The sequence below is a fragment of the Prionailurus bengalensis genome, chromosome B3 (assembly GCF_016509475.1).
Source record: "Prionailurus bengalensis isolate Pbe53 chromosome B3, Fcat_Pben_1.1_paternal_pri, whole genome shotgun sequence".
In the NCBI taxonomy this organism is placed as follows: domain Eukaryota; kingdom Metazoa; phylum Chordata; class Mammalia; order Carnivora; family Felidae; genus Prionailurus; species Prionailurus bengalensis.
The window spans coordinates 32094979-32115386 of record NC_057355.1 but is presented as its reverse complement, the minus strand read 5'-3'; the positions used below and the strand labels follow the sequence as shown (position 1 = coordinate 32115386).

Below are 20408 nucleotides of genomic sequence, written 5' to 3'. Positions count from 1 at the left end.
GATGGTAAACTTTATGTATATTTGACCACAATTTTAAAAGGTAACTATACACATGCACACACACACACACACACACACACACACACAGCCTTCCCCAGGGACTGAGTTGGGGAGGGGAGGCCAGAAAGGGGAGAGGTCAAGGGCCCTCAAACCATGCTGAGACCAATATGGCCAACTGGACTAGGAGTATGCATGGGGCCTGCTTGCATGGGCGTGCACAGAGGTTGCCCCCAGGGCAGAAGGGAGTGACTCCCATCTTGTAATGTCTCTTGGGGTCACTTCAAACATGTAAGGGAAGAGAGCTGCTTCAATTGAATCACTGAATCTCCAAGACCTTAGACTGAGCAGGGGCAAGTCATGGCCTCTGGACCCAGGCTGGTGGGTCAGGCCCAGCTATGCAGGCAAAGGTTCCCGGGTGGCCGAGGCCACCCACCCTCTTCCCTAAATGGCCTTTCCCGATACAACTTACAGAGTCTCAGGCCACCACAGCTGTGGGAAGACTTACCACCCAACTCACACTTATGGTACGGACGGGGCCACCGACACCCAGAGAGGGAAAGGGAACTGCTCAAGTTCATGTGCAAATCAGGTGACTGGAACTCTGGTCTTCTAGACCCTCTTTGACTCAGTTTCTCCTTGGGGGACCTGAAGAAACTGATTTTTAATCATTGCAGAGGAAGCATACCACATACATTGGGATCTTTAGTGGGGCTGGCCAATACCATCTTTAGACTGGTTATCTCCTACTTTATGAAAATAATGCGTTCCAATCAAGGTGAATTCAAATGAACTCTTAAATGAAATCTATGCTACCCGTAAATGTGCTTTTTGGACTCAGAACTGTAGAACTGTACTTCTCCGGTGTTGGGATACAGCAGCCCCTGATAGTATGAATTTCAATCTTTGAGCCAGTCCCCGGACATGTTAGTAGGGGAGAGTGTAGGTATAGACACAGATCTCAGCTCAGCTTCTTACTAGCTGTGTAATCTGAGATTCTCTCAGCCTCAGACTCTTCATTTGTAAAATGGGAATGATTATATCTACGTCATGGAGCCACGTAGAGTGCCTGCTGCTCAATGAAGAGTAGCATGGATGATGATGATGATGATGATGATGATGATACTGGAGGCGAAGATGGAGGGATGGTGGGGATGGTGATGACAGCAGAGATGGTCATGGTGGTGGTGGGGACGGTAGAGAGACGGTTCTTACCGAGGAGTGTTCAGAATTTCCCTTTTCTTCTCGGGTATCGGCATCGGGAAGGATGGGTTCCAGCTTGACAACTCTTTGGTGTGAGAAGCTTTGGGGTGTCTGTAAAGTGAAGCTGTGCCCCATATCGTGAGTTTTGATTGTGAAGGTAAATTGCTTCCGGAAGCAGGTGCTAAGGCCATGCTCCCAGAGAACAAATGCTGTCCCTTTTCCTTTGAGACCCTCTCACCCACCCAACTCAACAACTCCTGGGAATGAATAGGCATGTGGAGACAGGTTCTCTGGACAATGGGAAGTCCTGATTACCCCCTACCCACGCCAGGACTCCTCATCCCTGACCCTGCGCTAATTTTTCCATAGAACTTACCTTCTAGCTTATGTTATAATTTACTGATTTTCCATATTTAGTGTCTATTTTTATACCAGCCTCCCAGTGGGGTCCCAGCCTCCCTCCCCCACTAGAAGAGAAGCTTCAGGAGGGTAGGAACCTTCATTTGGTTCACTGCTGTATTCCAAACGTCTAAAATAATGCCTGGCACACATTAGATGCTCAACAAATATTTGTTGAATGACCAAATGCTAAAAGGGTGGGATCAATGGCAGCCTTTGTTCCCCAGGACAGGCCCAGCTTCCTGGCTTGTTACCTGGTTTCTCCTCAAACAAACAGAGAGGGGTGAGGTATAGCCCAGCGAGCCCGGCGTACAGGCTTTCATACGGGGCCCAGGCTGGGGCTGTGGGAGTGAGGGGGCAGTGCTCAGCTTGGGGGTTAGTCCCTGGCAAGACCATGGCCTTCAGGGGGCCTGAACCCTGGGTTCCTGCATCCCTGCAATACCAGAGGCTGAAGGCCGAGGAGAAGGAGCTGGATCTGGAGTTCGAAGTCTTGAGTGTGGGGTTTAATGAGGAGGGCAGATATGCCCTGCGGCTTACAGCTGAGAACCCCCTGCAGGCCGGCTCTGGGGCTGGGGTACTGTTGCAGGTAAATGATGGGGACCCCCTCCCTACCTGCTCTGCTGTCACCGATGTCATTGAGCAGCAGGATCCTGGCCAGAACCTCGCCCTTACCGGGAACAAGTTTGTCTTTACTTTGCCCAAAGGTATGAAGTAAGGGTAGTGGCTGGGGGGGAGAGAAGGACCCTGTAACTCCTGCCTCAGCCCCTATCAGGGACCCCAGGGAGCCTCAGGAAAACTGGGAGGGGCAGGGTCAGAACTCTAGACTGGATCCCAAAGCTCAGCCTGTGTGATCTTGGGCAAATGCTGGCCCTCAGTGAGCCCTTGACTCCTTCCGTGTGACATGGGGACACGGATGTTGAACACAGGGTTTTGGGTGAGGAAGAAATGAAAGGACACATGAGGAGTGGCTTTGTAAATTTACAAGAGCTGAGTGCACAGCAGGTTTGGGCACAATCCTGCCGGATGTCATACTGAGTAACGTTAAATCCCAGTGCCCTGAGTCCCCAGGCTGAGCACCACTGGACTGTGGGCATGGGGGTGGACAGGGAGGTGGAGACCCAGTCTGGCCTTCAGGAAGCTTCCAGACTAGGTAGAGAGGCAGGAATCTCAAGCAGAGAATAGTTAAGTGATCTGGAAGGAGAAGATCCACACCTAGACTCTGAGGCCATCTAGGCAGGCTACCTAGAGGAGGAGAGATGTAAGGGAATGGGGAAACCAAGTCCGAGGCCTTCAGGTGGCCAAAGATCAAGGACAGGTTGCACTGTTCCCTCCACGTGGCCTTATACAGGACCATGTACCCGAGTAAGAGCCGTCCCATCCCCACATCGGTAAAGTGAGGGGCCCTAGAGGTGTCAACCGCAGGGAAATCTTAGCCAAGCCTCTTAGCTTCCAGCCAAAGGGCAGTCCCCCCAGGTTTCCTGAGGGCCCTGCCAGTCATCTCCACCCCCCGGGGGAGGCAGGGAGACCCCAGATACCGTCCCTGAGCCCATGTGTCCCCCACCCCACACCCCCCACTTTACCCCGCCCGCCAGGGTTCTGCAAGAATGACTGGCAGCACGACGCGCAGCTGCGCGTCGAGGCGCTGCGACTGGGCGGGGCCTCGGGACACCCCGCCCAGCGAGTGGGCGAGGCCATCTTCCCGGTCTTCCCGCGCCCGGACCAGCCCCGCATGAACCTGTGGGCGCGGGAGCACGAGGACCTGTACCGCTACTGCGGCAGCCTGGCCCTGCTGCGCGCCAGCGCGGACCCCACGGCCCGCCACTGCGGGGGCCTGACCTACAGCGTGGCCTTCCGCGAGCACCGGGCCCCTCAGCCTCCAGCCCCAAACTGCCCTCCGGGGGCCGACCAGCCAGGACCCGTGTCATCACGCCCAGAGCCCCAGCTGCCCAGGCTGCAGGTGGGTGTTCCCTGGGACCCCGCTCAGCTTCTGGCATCACTGCTTCCCCAGTGAGAAGACCCAGAGCCTCTGATAAGCGTGGATGTCCCCAAATCCTGAACTGAGCAACAGAACTTCCCAGGGTGGCCTCATTCAGTTCTGGGGAACGTGCAGTCTGAGAATGGAGGCAGGTCACCCCCAGTCTGAAGGGGATGACAGAAAAATAGAGCAAAGCCCACACAGAGCAGGGACACCACAGGGTGGGATGTCTTTTGCCCAGTGGGTAAGTGTCCCCGAGACCCTTCATTCCGCAAACTCAATCTCACGCGTTGTCACCAGGTTTTGAGAGATGCCCGAAGTGACCAGGAGACAGAAGTCTGTGTGTGTCCCCCTTCAAGCCCCTCCAGCTCCCACCACGGCCAGGAGGGACTCAGCCCTGAACCAGGATTCTGGCAGCCTCAGACCCAAGTTAGAGAGTCTGCTGGTCCTTGTACAAGCTGAAGGAGGGTTTCCCAGTATGGTCATGTTTGGCAGCCGGGCAGAGTGTCTGGTGGGCCTCAAAGCCAGTGTAGGTGGAAGCTGGCAGCCCATATCATGGGTGGAGAAACTGAGGATCATCCCCGAGGATGCTTGAGTCCATTTAATACCAACAACATTTCCGGGGGAACTTAGTGCACAGTCGTGCACGGAATCCAAAGCTAGGTCAGTCCCAGAGCTCATGGTGCCACCCAGCTTAAAGACGGTGGGCACAGTGTGGGCATCATACAGTCCTGGAAGTCATGTGCTGGAAGGGGCACTCTGGTGAGGGAGTGTGCAGGTCAGATTTTGGAGCCTCACAAAGGCTCCTCAGAAGAGATGTTATTGGAGATGAGTCTCTCGTTTATTTGTTCATCACTCATTTACCCATCCATTCAGCCATCAAACGTTGGTTAGGCGCTGACCCTGTCAGACCCTGCGCTAGGTGGGTGAGATTTCAGGATGTCAATTCTGGGCTTTGGGGAAGGTATTCCAGGCAGAGAGACTAGAATAAGCTGCCTGAGGAGAAGGACAGGGTTTCAGTGGCAACAGGAGACTGAGCTAAGCCTGGAGCTGAAGGTGGCTGGCTTTTCCTCCAGCCCCTCTCCCGGGCAGTGCATCGGCCTGGGGCTTTAGCAGAGCCCAGGTGGTGGGCTGATCAGGCTCGGGGAGGGCTGATGGGCCAGAGAAAGTGGAGGGAATCAGGGTACGATGGCAGAAGAGCTAGGTAGCTATTCAATTCGGGAGGCAAAGGGGGAGACCGTTGGTGCAGGAGAAAGATACAATGTGACCTGCTGGCATGTGCCAGGAAGATTGAAAGGAACCCAGGGGCCAGTTTCTCTTGCCAGGTCTCAGCCCGTTATGTGGACCACTTTGGCCCCTGTTCAGCCATTCATTCACCAGTCTATTAACAAATACTTTTGACCGCCTATTGTATGCCCAGGGCTGTGTGCCGGGGAGGCTGAGGATGCCCTGGGTGCTTGTGAGGGAGTTGGAGCTCCCCCGGTTTCTCGGTGACATTCCACTCTCTCAGGCTGCAAGCAACTCCCTGACTTTAGGGCCCTGGCCCCTCTGTCCTAGTTTGTCACAGGACTGCATACACACACAAGAGCCTCAGAACTCAGGGAGAAGCAGTCCCCTGCTCTCTGTGACCGCTGAGAGGCCGGGCCTTGCAGACAGCTCGCAGGCTGCAGCCCTGAATGCATGTGATGGGGCGGCTGCTGCAGGGAAGGGGGGCCTGGGGGTGGCTGAGCCATCCTCGGCAGCTCTAATTTCTGTTATTTAATGCCATCATCTCCCTGCCATTCTCCCTCTTAAAGTGTCAGATGTCTGCTTCTACCAAGACAAGAAAATGGCTTTCAAGGGAGAGGAAAATAGCTTCCCTCCTGGGGGGTCAGCAATCACAACCCTGACGACAGGGTCAGGAAACTGGTAGGGAACAGATAATGCAGCGAGCACCTTTCTGGAACCGGGACTTAGAGGCTCCACACTGGGGCTGGGGCTGCATGCCTGTGGCCAGCTCCCTGGGGAAGTGCATGTGGCCTAGAGCCACAGGGACCCTCGAAACCATCCTCCCTCCCTCTGTGCAGATGGAGAAAATGGAGCCCTAGAGGGAAGGACTTCACCCAGCTCTCCTTGGCTGTCAACTGAGGAGGAGGAGAAAGACATCTGAAAGTGGGGGTAGGGTGAGATGGTGAGAAGAGACCATGATCCAGAAGGTTGGAGAAAGGAGACTGCATTCATTGCATGCAGTTCAGGGCCAGGAATGGATTTCTGGGCTTCGGACGCAAAGGGGTAGACTCAAGGTCACCTCCTCCAGGAGGCCTGTTCTGCATGGGTTTTGTTCCTTCCAGACTATGTTCAGTCCTGTATGCCTCAGGCATGTGAACCAATGAATCTATTCCATTTACAACTGTATTGTGAGCTCGTAAGTTGTTCAATTTGTGTGTCAGGGTTTTTCTCTTTTTAATGTTTATTTATTGTTTTGAGAGACGGAGAGTGCAAGCAGGGGAGGGACAGAGAGAGAGAGAGAGAGAGAGAGAGAGAGAAAGAGAGAATATCCCAAGCAGGCTCCGCACTGCCAGTGCAGAGCCTGATGCCAGACTCGAACTCATGCATGACTTGAGCCGAAATCAAGAGTCGGTGCTTAACCAACTGAGCCACCCAGGCGCCCTGTGTGTCAGTTTTTAGACCAGAACTGATCATGTTCGTGGGACTCAAGTGTGGCGTCGTGGGCAGAGGGCAAGGGGGTTAGGAATGCAATGATAATGACTAGGCAGCAGGAGACAGGCGTCTGAGTGAGCTTCAGTGACTGACTTTAACTCTGACCCATTGTGTTCCACAGCCATGGCCCACAGGATACATAGCCCTAAAATGACACACCAGTGCTGGTCACAGCATGTCCCGAATCCCAGAGACTCCACGGGAACAATCAATCCCCCGCAGTAACATTACGCTGACAACTAACACCTTCCCTTCTCCAAGTTTCAGGTTTCCTCCTGTGTGTGTGTGCTGGGGGGTGGAGGTTGATGGTGATGAAGGGCAGATCCCCCATGGATGTTTCCAGCAGGTACAGTCAGACTCCAGGATGGAGATCACTCCGTCAGCCCCTGACCCACGGATGGGGGACTGGGGTGCACAGGCAGAGGCTACAGAGGGAAGTTTCCCGTGCGTGGGAGGGAGCCAGCTCCAGGTTTCCTGCCACCAGCTGCATGGGTGTTTAGTGGCTTCCTTTCTGGGCAGGGCTCCACCAGACCCATCCTGTCCCCTGACGTTACCTCCTTATCTTCTTGGCAGGTTTAAGGCCACATGGCTGTGCTACCCCAACACCCCCCAGCTCTCCTTCCCCCAGAGTAAGAGGGAGTTTATCTGACTAGAATGAGGGTGGCCCGTCCAGTGCTGGGCAGAAAACATCCCTGGGGTGAGGGGAGCAGCAAGGTGCAGGCCACAGTCTGGCTGCTGCGCTGGCTGGGGTGACTCTGGCTCCATTCTTCCCTGGGGGGTTGGAGAGCAAGGGGAGGACAACACAGCCTGGAGCCTGGAGTCACAAAGTTCTCAGGGGCCACATTCCTTCTGGCACCTCACTGGACCTCTCTGAGAGATCCTGAAGGTTTCAGGACGAATTCCCACAGGCAGAGCTGTTTAAGAGCAAAACCTTGGGCTGGGAATTCCCAGTGATAAAATTTCTGGAAACATGAACTTGAAAATTCCTTGCTTGTAGCTGTGGGAGCCATCGTGGGGGCTCCCTCACTCTCTGAGCGAGCGATTAAGCGAGCATCCTCCCACTGGAGCGGGAGCTGGGGGAGGGGAGGGTGTCGGGGCTCCCTCCCCCACTCCAGCCCGGCATTTACCTCTTCCAAACAATCGCAGTTTTGTTTCATGGAAACGATTCCGTTCCCCAGGAGCCTTTTAAATGACGCTTTCAAGGGTCTTTTTTTCTTATTCTTTCCATTTAAAACACCTTTTTTTTTTCTTTTTGCCCCGGAGGGAGAAAAAAAAAGAAGAAAAAGCTAATAAAGCAATCACCAAATGCTGAGCACCTGGCTCTAAGCCTGTGGCTTCTGATTGTGGCTTTGGCACCGACAGGCTGGGGGCTTTCATTAACAAGAAGTGGAGAGGAACGGAGCTGGCGGTGGCTGGTCCGGGGCATCCCCTCTGCCCTCTGTCCCTAAACTTCTGGCTCCGTCTCTCTCCCTTTGTTCCCTGCCTCCCGGTCCCTCTCCCCCATACCTTTCCCTTGTTCCCCACCCCCATCCCCTCCGGTCGCATTCCGGCCAGCCGGAGCTCTGGCCCGGGGCACCGGGCCTTCCGCTTACTGCCTCCGGCCCGGTGCACTCCACGTCTTCCCTCTCCTCCCCTTTCACTCTTTTAAATTCATTGTGCCTTTTATTGCTCGCTATTGCATACGCTGTTTCTATTGCCCTGGAGACTGGAATGGTTCAAGCGGAGAAAGGCACACAATGTGGATTTCATTAACTTCACTGCCTGTTTCATCTTAGGGTGGGGGTGGGGAGCTGGCCCGGCTGGGGGAGCTGGGCACCTCTATGCTCACACGCCTTCACCGCGGTGCCACACTTTTGGTGTCCCTGCCAGCTTGCCTCATCTAGAGAAGCCTCCCCTTCTGCCACTCCCTCCCACTCTCCTGTTGGAGGAGGATGTCCATGGCCCATTTCACAGGTGGGGAAACAGAGGCTCCAGAAGGCAGTGCTTGGGATGCTACTAAGAGGTGGGAGGTGGGAAAGGTGAGAACAGGTTAGACCCTGCCTGCTGGCCCCCTCCCAGGCTACTGTCCCCTAGTCCTTCAGAATAGGGACTATACTGTCGCCCCTCCTCCTCCCTTCCTGAGCTCCAGCAAATACAGATGATTGGAGCAGGTCAGCGCCTCCTTGCAAATGAGGCAGTTTTATGGGCTTTAGAAAAACACTCCGATTGTTCCCTCAATTACCCTGAGCAGATTGAATATATTAATCTCTCTCTTAACTCGAGTGAGACTTGGCGGCTGCCCCTCCCCCAGCCACCAGCACCCCTCTGGCAGCACGGCTGGAGTGACTCCCAGCCCCTGGCCTTCTTGGCCCTAAGCAGGTCAGCCTGGGTCCAGGCAGCACACTTTTGCTGCCTGTGCGCGCGCGTGCACACACACACACACACACGCGCGCGCGCGCACAGCGGACAGCTGCTTTACATTTCTCTATCAATTTTCATTGATTTCCTCCTTGGCCGCTATTTGGAAGAGCCTTTTCCTCAAGTAAACTTGATCATGGGGATAGTGGGGGTGGGGGGTGGGAGGGAGACTGCAGGCAGCTCCCCCTTCTGCTCCTGTGACAACAGCCTCCAGCTTAAACACACTCTGCCTCAGGCAGCTGAGCCCCCGTTAAAAGCTACCTGAGGTTTCCCTTTGTAGCTCGATTTTCTTTTATTTCAGAGGAACAAAGGCACTGTCAAGGCGTTCCAGGAGAGCGCTGTCACCCACAGGGAGGGATGCAGACCCATCACGGTGATGGAGAGCTGAGGTTGGCAGGAGAGTCAGGGCTGGCCCGTGCTGGCCCAGAGACAAGGACATGACCAGCCCCCTCAGGAAGAGAAAGGCCGTCAACTAAATGTACCAAATTGCCCTGCAGGCCACCTGATGTCCCCTCTTCCTCTTCAGTAGCACTGAAAGATTTTCTCTCTCAGGGACCTCTGAAAGAGACCTCAGAGGTCCCTGGACATAGCAGATAAGAACCTGAACATGCATAAGTTGGGGGGGGGGGTCTCATATTTATGTCCTTGCCAAGCCTGTCCCTCAGTCCTGCCCTGCCTGATTTCCAGGTCACCTCTATATGCCTTTGAGGTGCTATCAGGATCAGTGTCTGGAGCTCGGCAGGATGGGGTATACCATAGGTTTGGGATTCAGGCAGCTTACAATGAGAGGCAGGTATACTGGGGTCAGATGGACCTGGGTTCAGATCAGTATCTAGCATTTATTTAGTAGCTATGTGGCCTTGTGCAGATTACATAACTTCCCGCAGCCTCCATTTCCACATCTGTGAAATGGAGGAGAGCAATCCTTGTGTCCTCGACTGCTGGAAAGACACATGAACTAGCTTACGGTTGCCTCTGCCCTGCAGGAGGCGTTGAATAAATGCTTGCTGTTCTAGTAATGAGTTAAGATGTCTGTATTGGGCAAAACTGATAGGTCTGGGCCTCAGTTTCTGCATCTAGAAAATAGGGTTGCTTCCTTTTGCCTAGCCGGCCTCCCAGGGGAGGGGTGATGGGAACTTGTGAGTCCCACCCTCTGGGACCCCCAGGTTTTGGAGTGGAGAAGGCTGGCCCAGCCTGGGTGCTAGTCGAGGAAGAAGCTCCATTAGCAGATTGTTGTCACTGAGCGTGCCAGATGGTCCTGCTGCCCTTCCCCCCCATCTCCACCTTCCCCCACTCCAGCCAGGGGCTACTGCTGACTCACACCTTCTGGAGTCTGTGTGAGTGAGTGTGAGTGTGTGTGTGTGTGTGTGTGTGTGTGTGTGAGAGAGAGAGAGAGAGAGAGAGGGAGGGAGGGAGAGATGTGTCTGGTGAAGGGGATATGGAGCGGAAGGGGGGTGCCTGCTTCTGATGTCCTTCCAGCCAGCCTAGGGGAGGGAACCATGGTGGCCTTCTCATCTCCAGAAGTTACCTTCACAGTGAAAGAAGGAGGGGGGAGGAGCAGGAGGATCCAGTCATGTGGCGTTTTACGGTTGTCTTCCTTTCTTCTCCTTCACTTATACCACTGGAAGGTGGATGTGCCCCCAGCAGACACTCCTGAGCACAGCCACCCTCCTGGGTGTGCGGGTATGCACAGAGCCACCACATCTCATCCTGGACAGGCAGGGACCCTCCCCATCACAAAGAGAGATTCACACCAACTCACTGATAGACACACGTGGGTCACACACCCTCCCACACGCAGATCTGTACCTCCTTGGGACCCTCCTGGCTTTATCTCTCTGTACAGAACACCCCCCACCCCTGCCCCAGTGCAGCCTCTACCAGAGGAGAAAGAGACTTGGGGACATGGCATGTGTGATGTATGAGGTGAAATTAAAACCCCATGTGAAGCCAATCTGTAAGAACTGATCTTTAATAAAACAGTGGATGGAGGAGGGCGGCAGGGAAGGAACACTGATGGGCATCCAGCCCTGACCTGGGCCTGTCGGGAGTCAACTGAGACATCCCAGCCTGGGCTTGGGCTGGTTCTGCAGAGGTCCTGGGCTCAGGAGCAGCGGAGGCTAACAGGGCCCCACCCCCCCTCCCCCAAGAGATGGAGAATGAGTGAGGATATCCCTCCTCCATCTGGATCTGATAGCCTGCCCTGGAGGCCAATGGCCCAACCTCCCTGAGCCCAGGGTGTTCATCGGGTCCATCCATCCATCTGTCTGGCCATCCATTCCCCCAGCAGTAAACAAGGTCGCTGTATCCCCCAACCTTTGGGGAGCTGTCAGGCTGGGTGGGGAGAGGCAGTAGGAGGAGTTGGAGGACAGTGACTCTCCAAGCTGTCTGCGAGGGCTGCTGGGACCTGGGGAGGAAGTGATGGGCATGACTGTGGGTGGTCATCGAGGATTCGGTCTGCCATAGGAAAACCAGTTCTGGCGGGAGGCAGAAGACCCTATTTCTCAGTTGCACGAGAGCTGTGTGTGTGTAGCTTGGAGCAAAACACTTGACTTAACTGGGCCTCAAGTTTCTCATCTGTACAATGGGCAGAGCAGTGCCTACTGATGGCAAGGTTGTGAGGTCAGGTGAGGAGGGGGGTGGGAAATTGCTTGGTTCATTAAAACCCACCTCACAGATGTCAGGGGAACATCTGATCCCTGCCTCAAAGAAGGGGTGGGATTCCGGGAGAGATTGAGGATCGTGGTTTTCAAGTGGAGAGGACAGTGTGAGCAAAGGTGTGGAAGCAGGAGTGTGGAGGTGTGTGCATGGGAACAGCAAGAGGGGAGAAGGGATGAAGTGGGGAGAGCATGTTCATGGGATGGGGAGTTGCAGGGGTGCCAAGGGAATGGAGGGCAGGTACTGGCTCCATGCGCCCCAAACCCTCTGCCATCACCTGTTTTCCCAGGCCTCTCTGAGCCAGGCTTGCAAAGCTGGAACCTGCGAAGCCCACTGAAGCATCAAATGGGTCTTGGGAGGTGGGAAGGTAGCGTTCATAATGTCCATTTTCTGGAGCAGGAAACTGAGCCCCTAGTGGAGGTGGATGGCTTGCCTGAGTCTTCCCATGGAGTCAGTAGCAAAGCCAGGCTGGAACCCAGGGGTCCCCCAAGTCTTTTGTCGTTTCAGGTATAGCAACCAGCACAGAGGTGGGAGTGACTTATGGCACTCTGTCGCAGGGAGACCCGTATTTTGGTGAGCTTTCTACATGGTGTGGCGGGATCAAGGGGCAGCAGTTTGGGGGAACAGTTTTCTTCCCGGCAAGCCAGATCACTGAGGCTTAAGGTGACCCCAACAACGAGTGCTCACTGTGCTGGGTGATTGGGGAGAGGGACTAGGAATGGGGCTGGGGCTGTCAATGGCTCAGAGGCTCCAGGCAACCCCCCTAGCCCACTGGAGTTGGTGGATGACACAGAAAACAGTGTTGCATAAATAATCTCAGGACAGAATCCAGCCCTTTCCCAACCTGAGGGGTGAGAGAAAGTTACAGCCAAGAAGGTGCAGTGGATAAACATGGACCTTGGACTCGGATCCCTGCTCTGCCCCATACCGGGTGTTCCTGATCAGGTCACTTCTCTGACTCTTTGTTTTCTCTTCTGTGAAATGGCTGGGGGCGGGGGAAAGGGCGGGGGGGGGGGGGGAGTGATGGTTACTTTGCAGCATGATTGTGAGGATTAAATCATATGCTAGCCTGACTACAATTCGGGAGCCCTTCCTGGAGGAGAGGAGATTCCAAAGACTTCCAGAACGGAGACAGACTGGAAGGCACCAGGGATCCAGGCTTGGAGGCAGGGGCGGGACACACATCCGCAGGCCTTCTGCTGCTGCTGCTGCGGGGAGGTGCCTGATTCTTCCGCACAAGTAATGTGTGTTAAATCCTGCTTCTGTTCCAGGCCTGGCCTCTCAGAGCTCTTGGGGAGATAAGAGACCACAGCGAGGCCACTGTGGTCCTTGGATGTCAGAGGGGAAGCCACTGGGTCTACTCTGGGGGAAGGGGGAAAGACTTCTACCTTAAATCCCTGCTCTGCCATCGTCCTGCGCTGGGACTTAATCCCTCTGTGCCTCCTTTCTTCCTTTGTAAAATGGGGGATGACAGTGCCCCCCAACACACACAAGATTGTTGACTTGAATGTGCAATGAATTTAAAGAAGATAGTAAATACTCACAGAACATTAGCTATTATGATCCTTGTGCTGGGTGAATGGCAGCTTGCCGGATAGACAGGTTGGAGGGCTACACTCCAGGGGGAGGGAACGTTTAGGCAAAGGCCCAGAAGCTTGAGAGAGCACAGTTTCTTTTGGGAACTTGGGGGAATAAAAGGTGGGGAGCGTGGGGTCAGGTGAGGGGCCGGCCATGGGGGCACACCCAGGAGAGAGAGGGCGGAGTCTGCCCCCACCTCTCACCCAGCAGGAAGCCTGCCCTTGAGTCACTGCTGGGCTGGGAGGCGGTGGGGGCCACGTGGAGCTGAGGCCCTCGGGTGGGCATGGGGGAGGGGGGGTGGGGAAATATTATTTTAATCTTCCTCTTAAAGCATAATTGCTTTTTGTCGGCGGGTGTTCCGGGAGCCGCCTCCCCGAGAGATTGCTTTGCAGGCTCCTGTCCGCCAGGAGCCAGGCAGGGCTGGGCCAGCTCCGTGCTGCATTAATACTCCGCAAATGCGATTTCATGGCCTCAAATGAGATTAGGGCCAGAGGCTGTGCTCTCTGGTGGAGATGGTGGGCGGTGTGGGCGAGGGACCCGAGCTGAGTAGGGAATCTGAGAGGGAGGGAATCAGGGATCCCAAGCCCGCTGGCCCTGAATAAGCAGTTTCCTGTAACTGGAGCTCCCCCGACCTGCTGGCTCATCCCAGCTGCAGAGCAGGCCCTGAGGCCCTGTCTGGTGGCGTGGCGGGTGGTGGGTGGCGGCTGGGGTACTCTGGGCTGTCTCCCCCACCCCAGACTCCCCACAAGCCCCTCAGTAAAGGCAAGGGCTGTGATTCCAAGTACAGTCTCTGCAGCCATGTGGCCTGGGTCTGAAGCTTGGCCCTTCTGCTCCAGGCTCTGCCTCTGTTTTCTCATCTGTGAAATGGGGACTAGAATAGTACCTATCTCACGCCTATTTGTGACAACTGAGTTCGTGTCTGTAAAACGTATAGATAGGGCCTGCCACATAGCAAGTGCTTGTTGAGTGTTTGATTTTACTATGAGGTTCACCCACCAGCTATTTGTGCCCTAGAAGGGGAGAGAAGGCCACTGAGGGCTTGGACCCCGGAGGAAGGAGGATTATCTGGGGGGCAGTCACCATTATCCTAGGCTGAAGTGGGGGCTTCTGGGGAACTACAGGGAGGAGGAAGACATCTGATGTTAATGTCATCCCTCACTCATTCAGTGAGCACCCACCTGGCACCAACTTTGTGCCAGGCAATAGCCTGGCCCCTGAGGATGGGACCGCCAGGCACAGTCCCTGTCCTCAGAGGAGACAGTCCCTCTCCCAGAAAGTAATAGTGGGTCATGTAACTGGGCGCAGAGAGGCCTGGGGGCTGTGGATCTGATACCCCTGGGTGGGGATGGGGGCAGTGGGAGAAGGTTTCAGGGCAGAGATTTGCTAGAGGTTGTTCCATTTGTGTCTTGAGGACGCATCATGAATTATTCAGGCTGGCAGAGGGACGACAACAGTCCAGGCAGATGGAGCAGTGAATGTGAAGGTCGGGAAGCTGGAGAGATCAGAGCCCGTTTCAGGGGGCCACAGGCGTGTAGTGTGGCTGGAGCGTGGGTGTGAGGCAGGGATTGGTTTCCACGAGGCTGGAGAGACTGGGGCGAGTAGACTGGGAGGCCTTCCGGGGTCTCCTGAGAAAACTCCAATCTCTCCTGAGAGCAGTGGGGCCCTCCTGAAGTGTTTACTGAAACAGAGGAGGGACCTGGTCACATTTGTGGGGTTGGAAGAGTCAGGGCGAGGGTTCAGCCTATGGCACCCCCAGCCCGAGTGGACCCCGAGTGGACCCCCTCCTCCACTTCGGTGGGTCTGGCTTCTGCGCCCCCACCTGAGGAAAGGGAATGGCAGGTGGCTTCCATTGCTTACCCCTTTATTTAGTTCTTTGTTAATGAGTTATTGATTTTTCAAAAGAAAAATGCCCCAAAGCCACGTTGCATCTTTAGCAAAGTGATTCACGACGTGAAGATAGGCCCTGGGCCGCCCCCAGTGAGAACTCTGGTTACCGAATGCTGAGAAGGCTCCTTCAACAAGGCGGTCAATAAATGTGCCTGCTGAGCCAACGAGAACAGCGCGCCTGTTACAATCACCCCAAGTCCCCTGTTGCAAAGCGGGGGCCACGGGGGTTCAGGTGGGCACACGCTGGTGTGCACGTGGAGGAAGTGCGGTTCAGTGCCGCCCGCCATGTGCCGGGCCTCTGTTCTCTCACCTGCTCCTCACCAGGCCCCTGCCAGGTAGGCTATCCTCGCTGCTTTACAGAGGAGAAATTGCCGCCCTGACAGGCCAGAGGACTTGCCCAGATGCTTGCTTCGGGGCCTGGCCGAGCCAAGGTTAAGGCCAGGCAGGCTGAGGACTCACCACCATAATTATAGGAGGTGACCCTCCTGAAGTCGGCCACTCAATAGCCAACAGATGAACACCTGCTGTGTATTCCACTCCGGCTGCGGGGATGTGACGTGGTGTTTGGAGAACAGAGACTCTGTAAGAGAACTGCCTCAGTTGACACCTGTCAAATTCTGGGGGAGGGGCAGGGACTTGGCCAGGTGCCACACCCCTGCCTCTGGTTTATCACCTGTTGGGGGTGAATTCAGCAGCACAGACACAGGCAGGTGTCACCATGGACAAAGAGGACTGTTCAGAGCAGGGGATGAAGGGAGTCAGGAATGCTTCCTCGATGAACTGTCTTGAGCCAGACCGTAAGGACAAACTGAACTTAGGTAGGAAAGCAGGAGACTTTTCTGGCAAGGGGTCTGCCAGAAAGGTGTGGCTGTGCGGAGGGGTCCGGAAGCTGGGCACAGAGTGGATCTGGGGAAAAGGGAGACCGGGGCTAGAATATCTGGTGGCGGGGGAGGGCATGTGAAGGTTTGAGCACTGGGTGGAGGTGTCTGCGTTTCACCCTACAGACATTTTTTGCTTCTCTGGCCCATTTCTTCTGGGGAGAACCTGCCAGGTCCCAGTTTGTTCAGCAAGGAAAAGAACAAGCATTTTTGGAGCACTCAACTGAGTATCAGTGCTAAGAGCAGTACCTCCATTGCCTCATTCAATCCTCAGAGCAGCCCTGATTTCCCCTCTGTATAAAAAGGGACACCAGGGGCACCTGGGTGGCTCAGTCAGTTAAGCGTCCGACTTTGGCTCAGGTCATGATCTTGCGGTTTTGTGAGTTCGAGCCCCGCGTCGGGCTCTGTGCTGAAAGCTCGGAGCCGGGAGCCTACTTCAGATTCTGTGTCTCCCTCTCTCTCTGCCCCTCCCCTGCTTGTGCTCTGTCTCTCTCTGTCTCTCAAAAATGAATAAATGTAAAAAAAAAAAAATTAAAAAAGGAGGGACACCAAAGCTCAGAGAGGGTCACTATCCTGAACCAAGATCACACAGCTATAAGCTTCGCTAAGTTTCCCACACCCTCCATCCTTTGCCTTTCCCAGAAGCCCAGTGCAGTGGACCAGACGAAATACAGAGAAAGTGATGGGGGTGGAGAGTGGAGGGTGGGAGGAATATGGAGGATGTCAAGGGGTGTGGGACAGGACTAAGGGGAAAGGAAGGCCAAGTTTGCGGGCCCTAGGAGACATCCTTCCCTGGACTGGCTGCAGGGATATCTAGGCCTAAAGGGACAATTGGAGTTGGGCCCTGGGACACAGCATGAGGGAGTATGGACAGCTGTGAATCACGTGTCTGCACAGACTCTTCCTGCTGCACAGTAAGCCCAGTGCAAAGCCATAGGAGGAAACAGGACCTTTCCTTCCCCAAGAGCCAGCCTCAGATCCAGTCCAGTGGCTTGCCCTCCATAGCTGGAGGCTCCCTAAATGGCTGTGTTTAACCCCTGGCCCAGCTTCAGGGCAGGTCCAAGTACTCTCTCCTGGAGGGAGGTGGGGAGGGTTACCTATTAGCTGTGAGATCACTCATTACCTGCTTCTGCTCACACTGGAATCTGAGTCATCAAAGCTTGGGGCTGGCCTCTAGGCATTTGGGGAGCAGGCTCATTTCCCTTGGCTGGGGGAGGCAGAGTACCCCTTACCAGGGATGGGCAATGAGGCAAGAGGAGGAGCTGGGGAGGCAGAGGGAAAGGTGAGGTTCATGGTGTTGTTAAGTAGGAAAGCCACATGCAGTCCCAGGCTGATGGCATTCTCATTGGCCAGGAGGAAGCAGTTCTGGGGGTAGGGCTAGCGTGGCACAAGAGTGTCACAGGGGTCCTTGGCCCAGGGAGCCGGCCAGCCCACAAATGAGGTGGTAGGAAGGCCCTTCTGGTGGCTGCTGAGTGTGCAGGGCTCGCTAGCACTCCGGAGCCAGACCGCCTGGAACCAGTGCATTTATCTTCTTCCCAGGCAGGAAGGCCAAAGGCTAGGGCTCCAGGGGTACAAAGCTCAGATGGCTGGTAGGGCAGCTGAGTGAGAGTCCAGAGCCCACATGCAGGGGGGTGAGGGGCCACAGTGAAGCAGGGAAGGGACTGGGGTAAAAATTTGAGGAGATGTGATGGCAGGAACACTCTCAAGCCCTGAGAACCAGTGCTCACTGGTTTCCTTAAACTTTGCTCCCAAAGTGTCCTGCTGGCCTCTCTCAAGCCCCGCTGCAGAAGGCTGAACTGGGCCATGAATGGCTCACGTAGGCACCGAGGCAGCACTGGTCCCCCCTCCCCTGTCTGCTGCTGCAGCCTCGGAGACTAACAGGAAGGAGGAGGCACAGTAAGGTGGCTGGGGAACCATCCCTGAGACCCTTTCCACCCGTGCGCCTGCCTGGTGGGGATGAGATGGGCCCAGGAGGCAGGGGCCCCACCTTCAGCAGACCTGGGAGGGAGAAAACTGGCTGTGGGACTCCCAGCTTCCATCTCCGGCCATCTGGGTGACCTTGGCTGGTCTTTCCAATTCTGACTGTAGGTGAGGCCTCAGTTTTTGAGGCCTCAGTTTTTGTCTCTAAACTGGGGACAGCTGCATCCTTCCTGCCTCTCTCTAGACTAGGGGTGGAGGGGTAAGGAGGAGGCCTCCAGAAAGCCATCAGCTTCTGCCTCTTGTTGCCAGGATGGGCCTGCTTTGGTCCCCAGACCCAGGAAAATGGGAAGAACCCTCAATATGGGCTCTGAAACAGCTGGCAGAAGAAAGAGGCAGGCCGCAGGAGTTTTCCAGACACCTCTCAACCCCACCCAGTACCCCAGATCTCACCTTTGCCGGACCAGGGTTCTGACCATGTTTCGGGGCCCGGTTCCCATCTAGCCTCCCCGGGGAGCAGACCTCACCCCAGGCCAAGGGCCAGTCAGTCCTCATTCTGCCATCTCACTGCCCGGAGAAGGACTTCGAACCGCGTCTGGCACAGGGTAAGTGCTCAATAAAAAGAATTGTTACCTTTGTAATAATTTCTTGTGGAGCTCAGAATTGGATTTGTCGGCCGTCGTTAGCTATTTATAGTTTATTTTCAACAGTATAATGAACACCCATTAGCCGACCGCCCAATCGAAGAGACGTTACAATAACATACCTACTTATTCCCCATTCTCTCTGTCACCTTCCGGCCCAGCCGCCAAGAAGGAACCATTTTCTTGAACTTTGTGTTTATTATTATTTTTTATTTTTTTATTAAAAAAAATTTTTTTTTAACATTTATTCATTTTTTGAGAGACAGAGACAGAGCACAAGCAGGGGAGGGGCAGAGAGAGAGGGAGACACAGAATCTGAAACAGGCTCCAGGCTCTGAGCTGTCAGCACAGAGCCCGATGCGGGGCTCGAACTCAGGAAACGCGAGATCATGACCTGAGCCGAAGTCGGACGCTCAACCGACTGAGCCACCCAGGCGCCCCATGTTTATTATTATTAAACAAACGAAAGACTACAGGCACCCAAAGAGGCAGGATGGCTGTAGATTCATTAACAGAAATAACTGTTTTTACCAATCAAGTTGCAACTTCCTGCGGGTAGCATCTGGGTCTCCACAGTGGGGCTGGGCATACAGAGCCATTGGTGAATCGGGTTGATAGACTGTTTGGGGTCTCAAAAGCAGGGAGGGTGAGGACTGGATGCCAGAGAGCAGGCAGGACCCACCTCCAAAAATAGGGAGAAGGGCTTCTGCTCCCCTGCCCCACTATACCTGGATTATACCCATGTGGCTTCTGCTCTGCCCTATGACGTCACACAGTGTTGCCCAGGTGACCCAGCTGGGTGGACAAGCTCACAGCTTTTCCAGGTCTTGGCAGAGAAAGGGCCACCCACCCCTGTCTTTACCTTCCTGGGGGTACAAAGAGCCGATTGTTTCCGTTGCTGACCCCTACCCAGCTGGTCACAGCCCAGAGCCCTGAGGACACCTCCACTCCAAGAATGTCTCACTTCTGAGAAAGTTCCAGGCTGCCCCCCACCTTGCCATCTCCAACCCCCCACTGTTTCCCCCCGATCTAGCTCCCAGAGCCAGCATATGCCCCCCCAACCCGAGACAACACTGACGCTCTATACTGTTTGCCAAGCCCCAAGACTCCACGGTGCCCAGGCCAGCTGGGCAGGGCCAGTGCCTGGTCAGCCACCAATATCAGGTACTGGTCCCCAAGATTGTTAAACAAGGCCAAACACTCCTGCCCCCAAGAGGATGGGACGGAAAAAGAAAAAGGTGAGGGCTAGGGGCAGGGGTCATTCATCTGTATGAGCTCATCTCTCCTTCAAAGTCCCTTGTTTTATTTGCTCCTAAATCATGACAAAAGCTTCCCTTATCCGGGTCCCAGTTTTCACAGCCGTGAAATGGAGAGTGAGGTGGTCTCTCGGTGTTCTTCCAAGGTAGGCATGCTGTACTCTGGGGCCACGTGGGATCTGAATTCGGTGTGTTTGCAGGTGTTATCAGCTCCTGGTACCCTTACCTGGTTGTTTCTGTCTTGTATCCCCATGACCCAGAGAAAAATGTGGCTTGAATGGGTGTAGTACCCCTCCCCCTGCATAGCCTGGAAAGGAGTTTTTGCTGTGTTGTCACAAAGGCACAGAAACCCTACTACGATGGCTCAACCATCCCCCTCCAGGATCTTCTGGGAGATTCCCACACTGCTGCCCCGGGACTGCCAATGCTCCACCCTTCCAGCCCTGGCCCAGACCCTTGCCCCAGGCCGCAGATGCTCCAACTCCTAGAAAGAAGGGCTTCTTGTTGGTTTTGATCACTACTGTATCCCCAGAATTCAGAACAGTGCCTGGCACATAGTAGGTGCTTAATAAATATCTGTGACAGAACAGCAAGACCTTGCCAGGAGGGGACTAAAATCTCTGAGTGGTGAAATGCAGACTGTTCAATATGAGGCCTCCCTTGTCTCCTGCTAACTGGCAAGGCTGAGCCTATGGCCTCGACTGTGCCAAGTACCGACTGGGGTGGCAGAATGAGCTAAGACCAAAGGCACCAGGTACTTGCTAAGTTGGGAACACCCTCTCTTGCTGTTAGACTCAAACCAAATGGCTACAGGTGCCCCACTGTGGTTTCTACTTTATTACCCTCGACTTGGGTGTCTGGGGTTCCTGGTGTTCTCTACCCACAGCTGGCTCCTCCCCTTGACTCTACCCTTTAAGCT

General features: G+C 54.8%; 1 protein-coding gene across 4 annotated transcripts in view; it reads left to right on the top strand.

Moving 5' to 3' along the window:
- Positions 1-123: 123 nt before the first annotated feature.
- CCDC33 (coiled-coil domain containing 33) overlaps positions 124-20408 on the top strand; it is a 108613-nt gene continuing 88328 nt past the window's right edge. For 3 of the 4 annotated variants that reach the window (XM_043555027.1, XM_043555025.1, XM_043555026.1), the window contains exon 1: positions 19030-19471. In XM_043555027.1, coding sequence (XP_043410962.1) covers positions 19451-19471 — 21 coding nt within the window. In that variant the 5' untranslated portion in view covers positions 19030-19450. Of the gene's footprint in view, positions 2304-3191; positions 3518-5741; positions 5745-19029; positions 19472-20408 lie in introns of those variants that run through there. The other variant, XM_043555028.1, reaches the window with a different exon arrangement.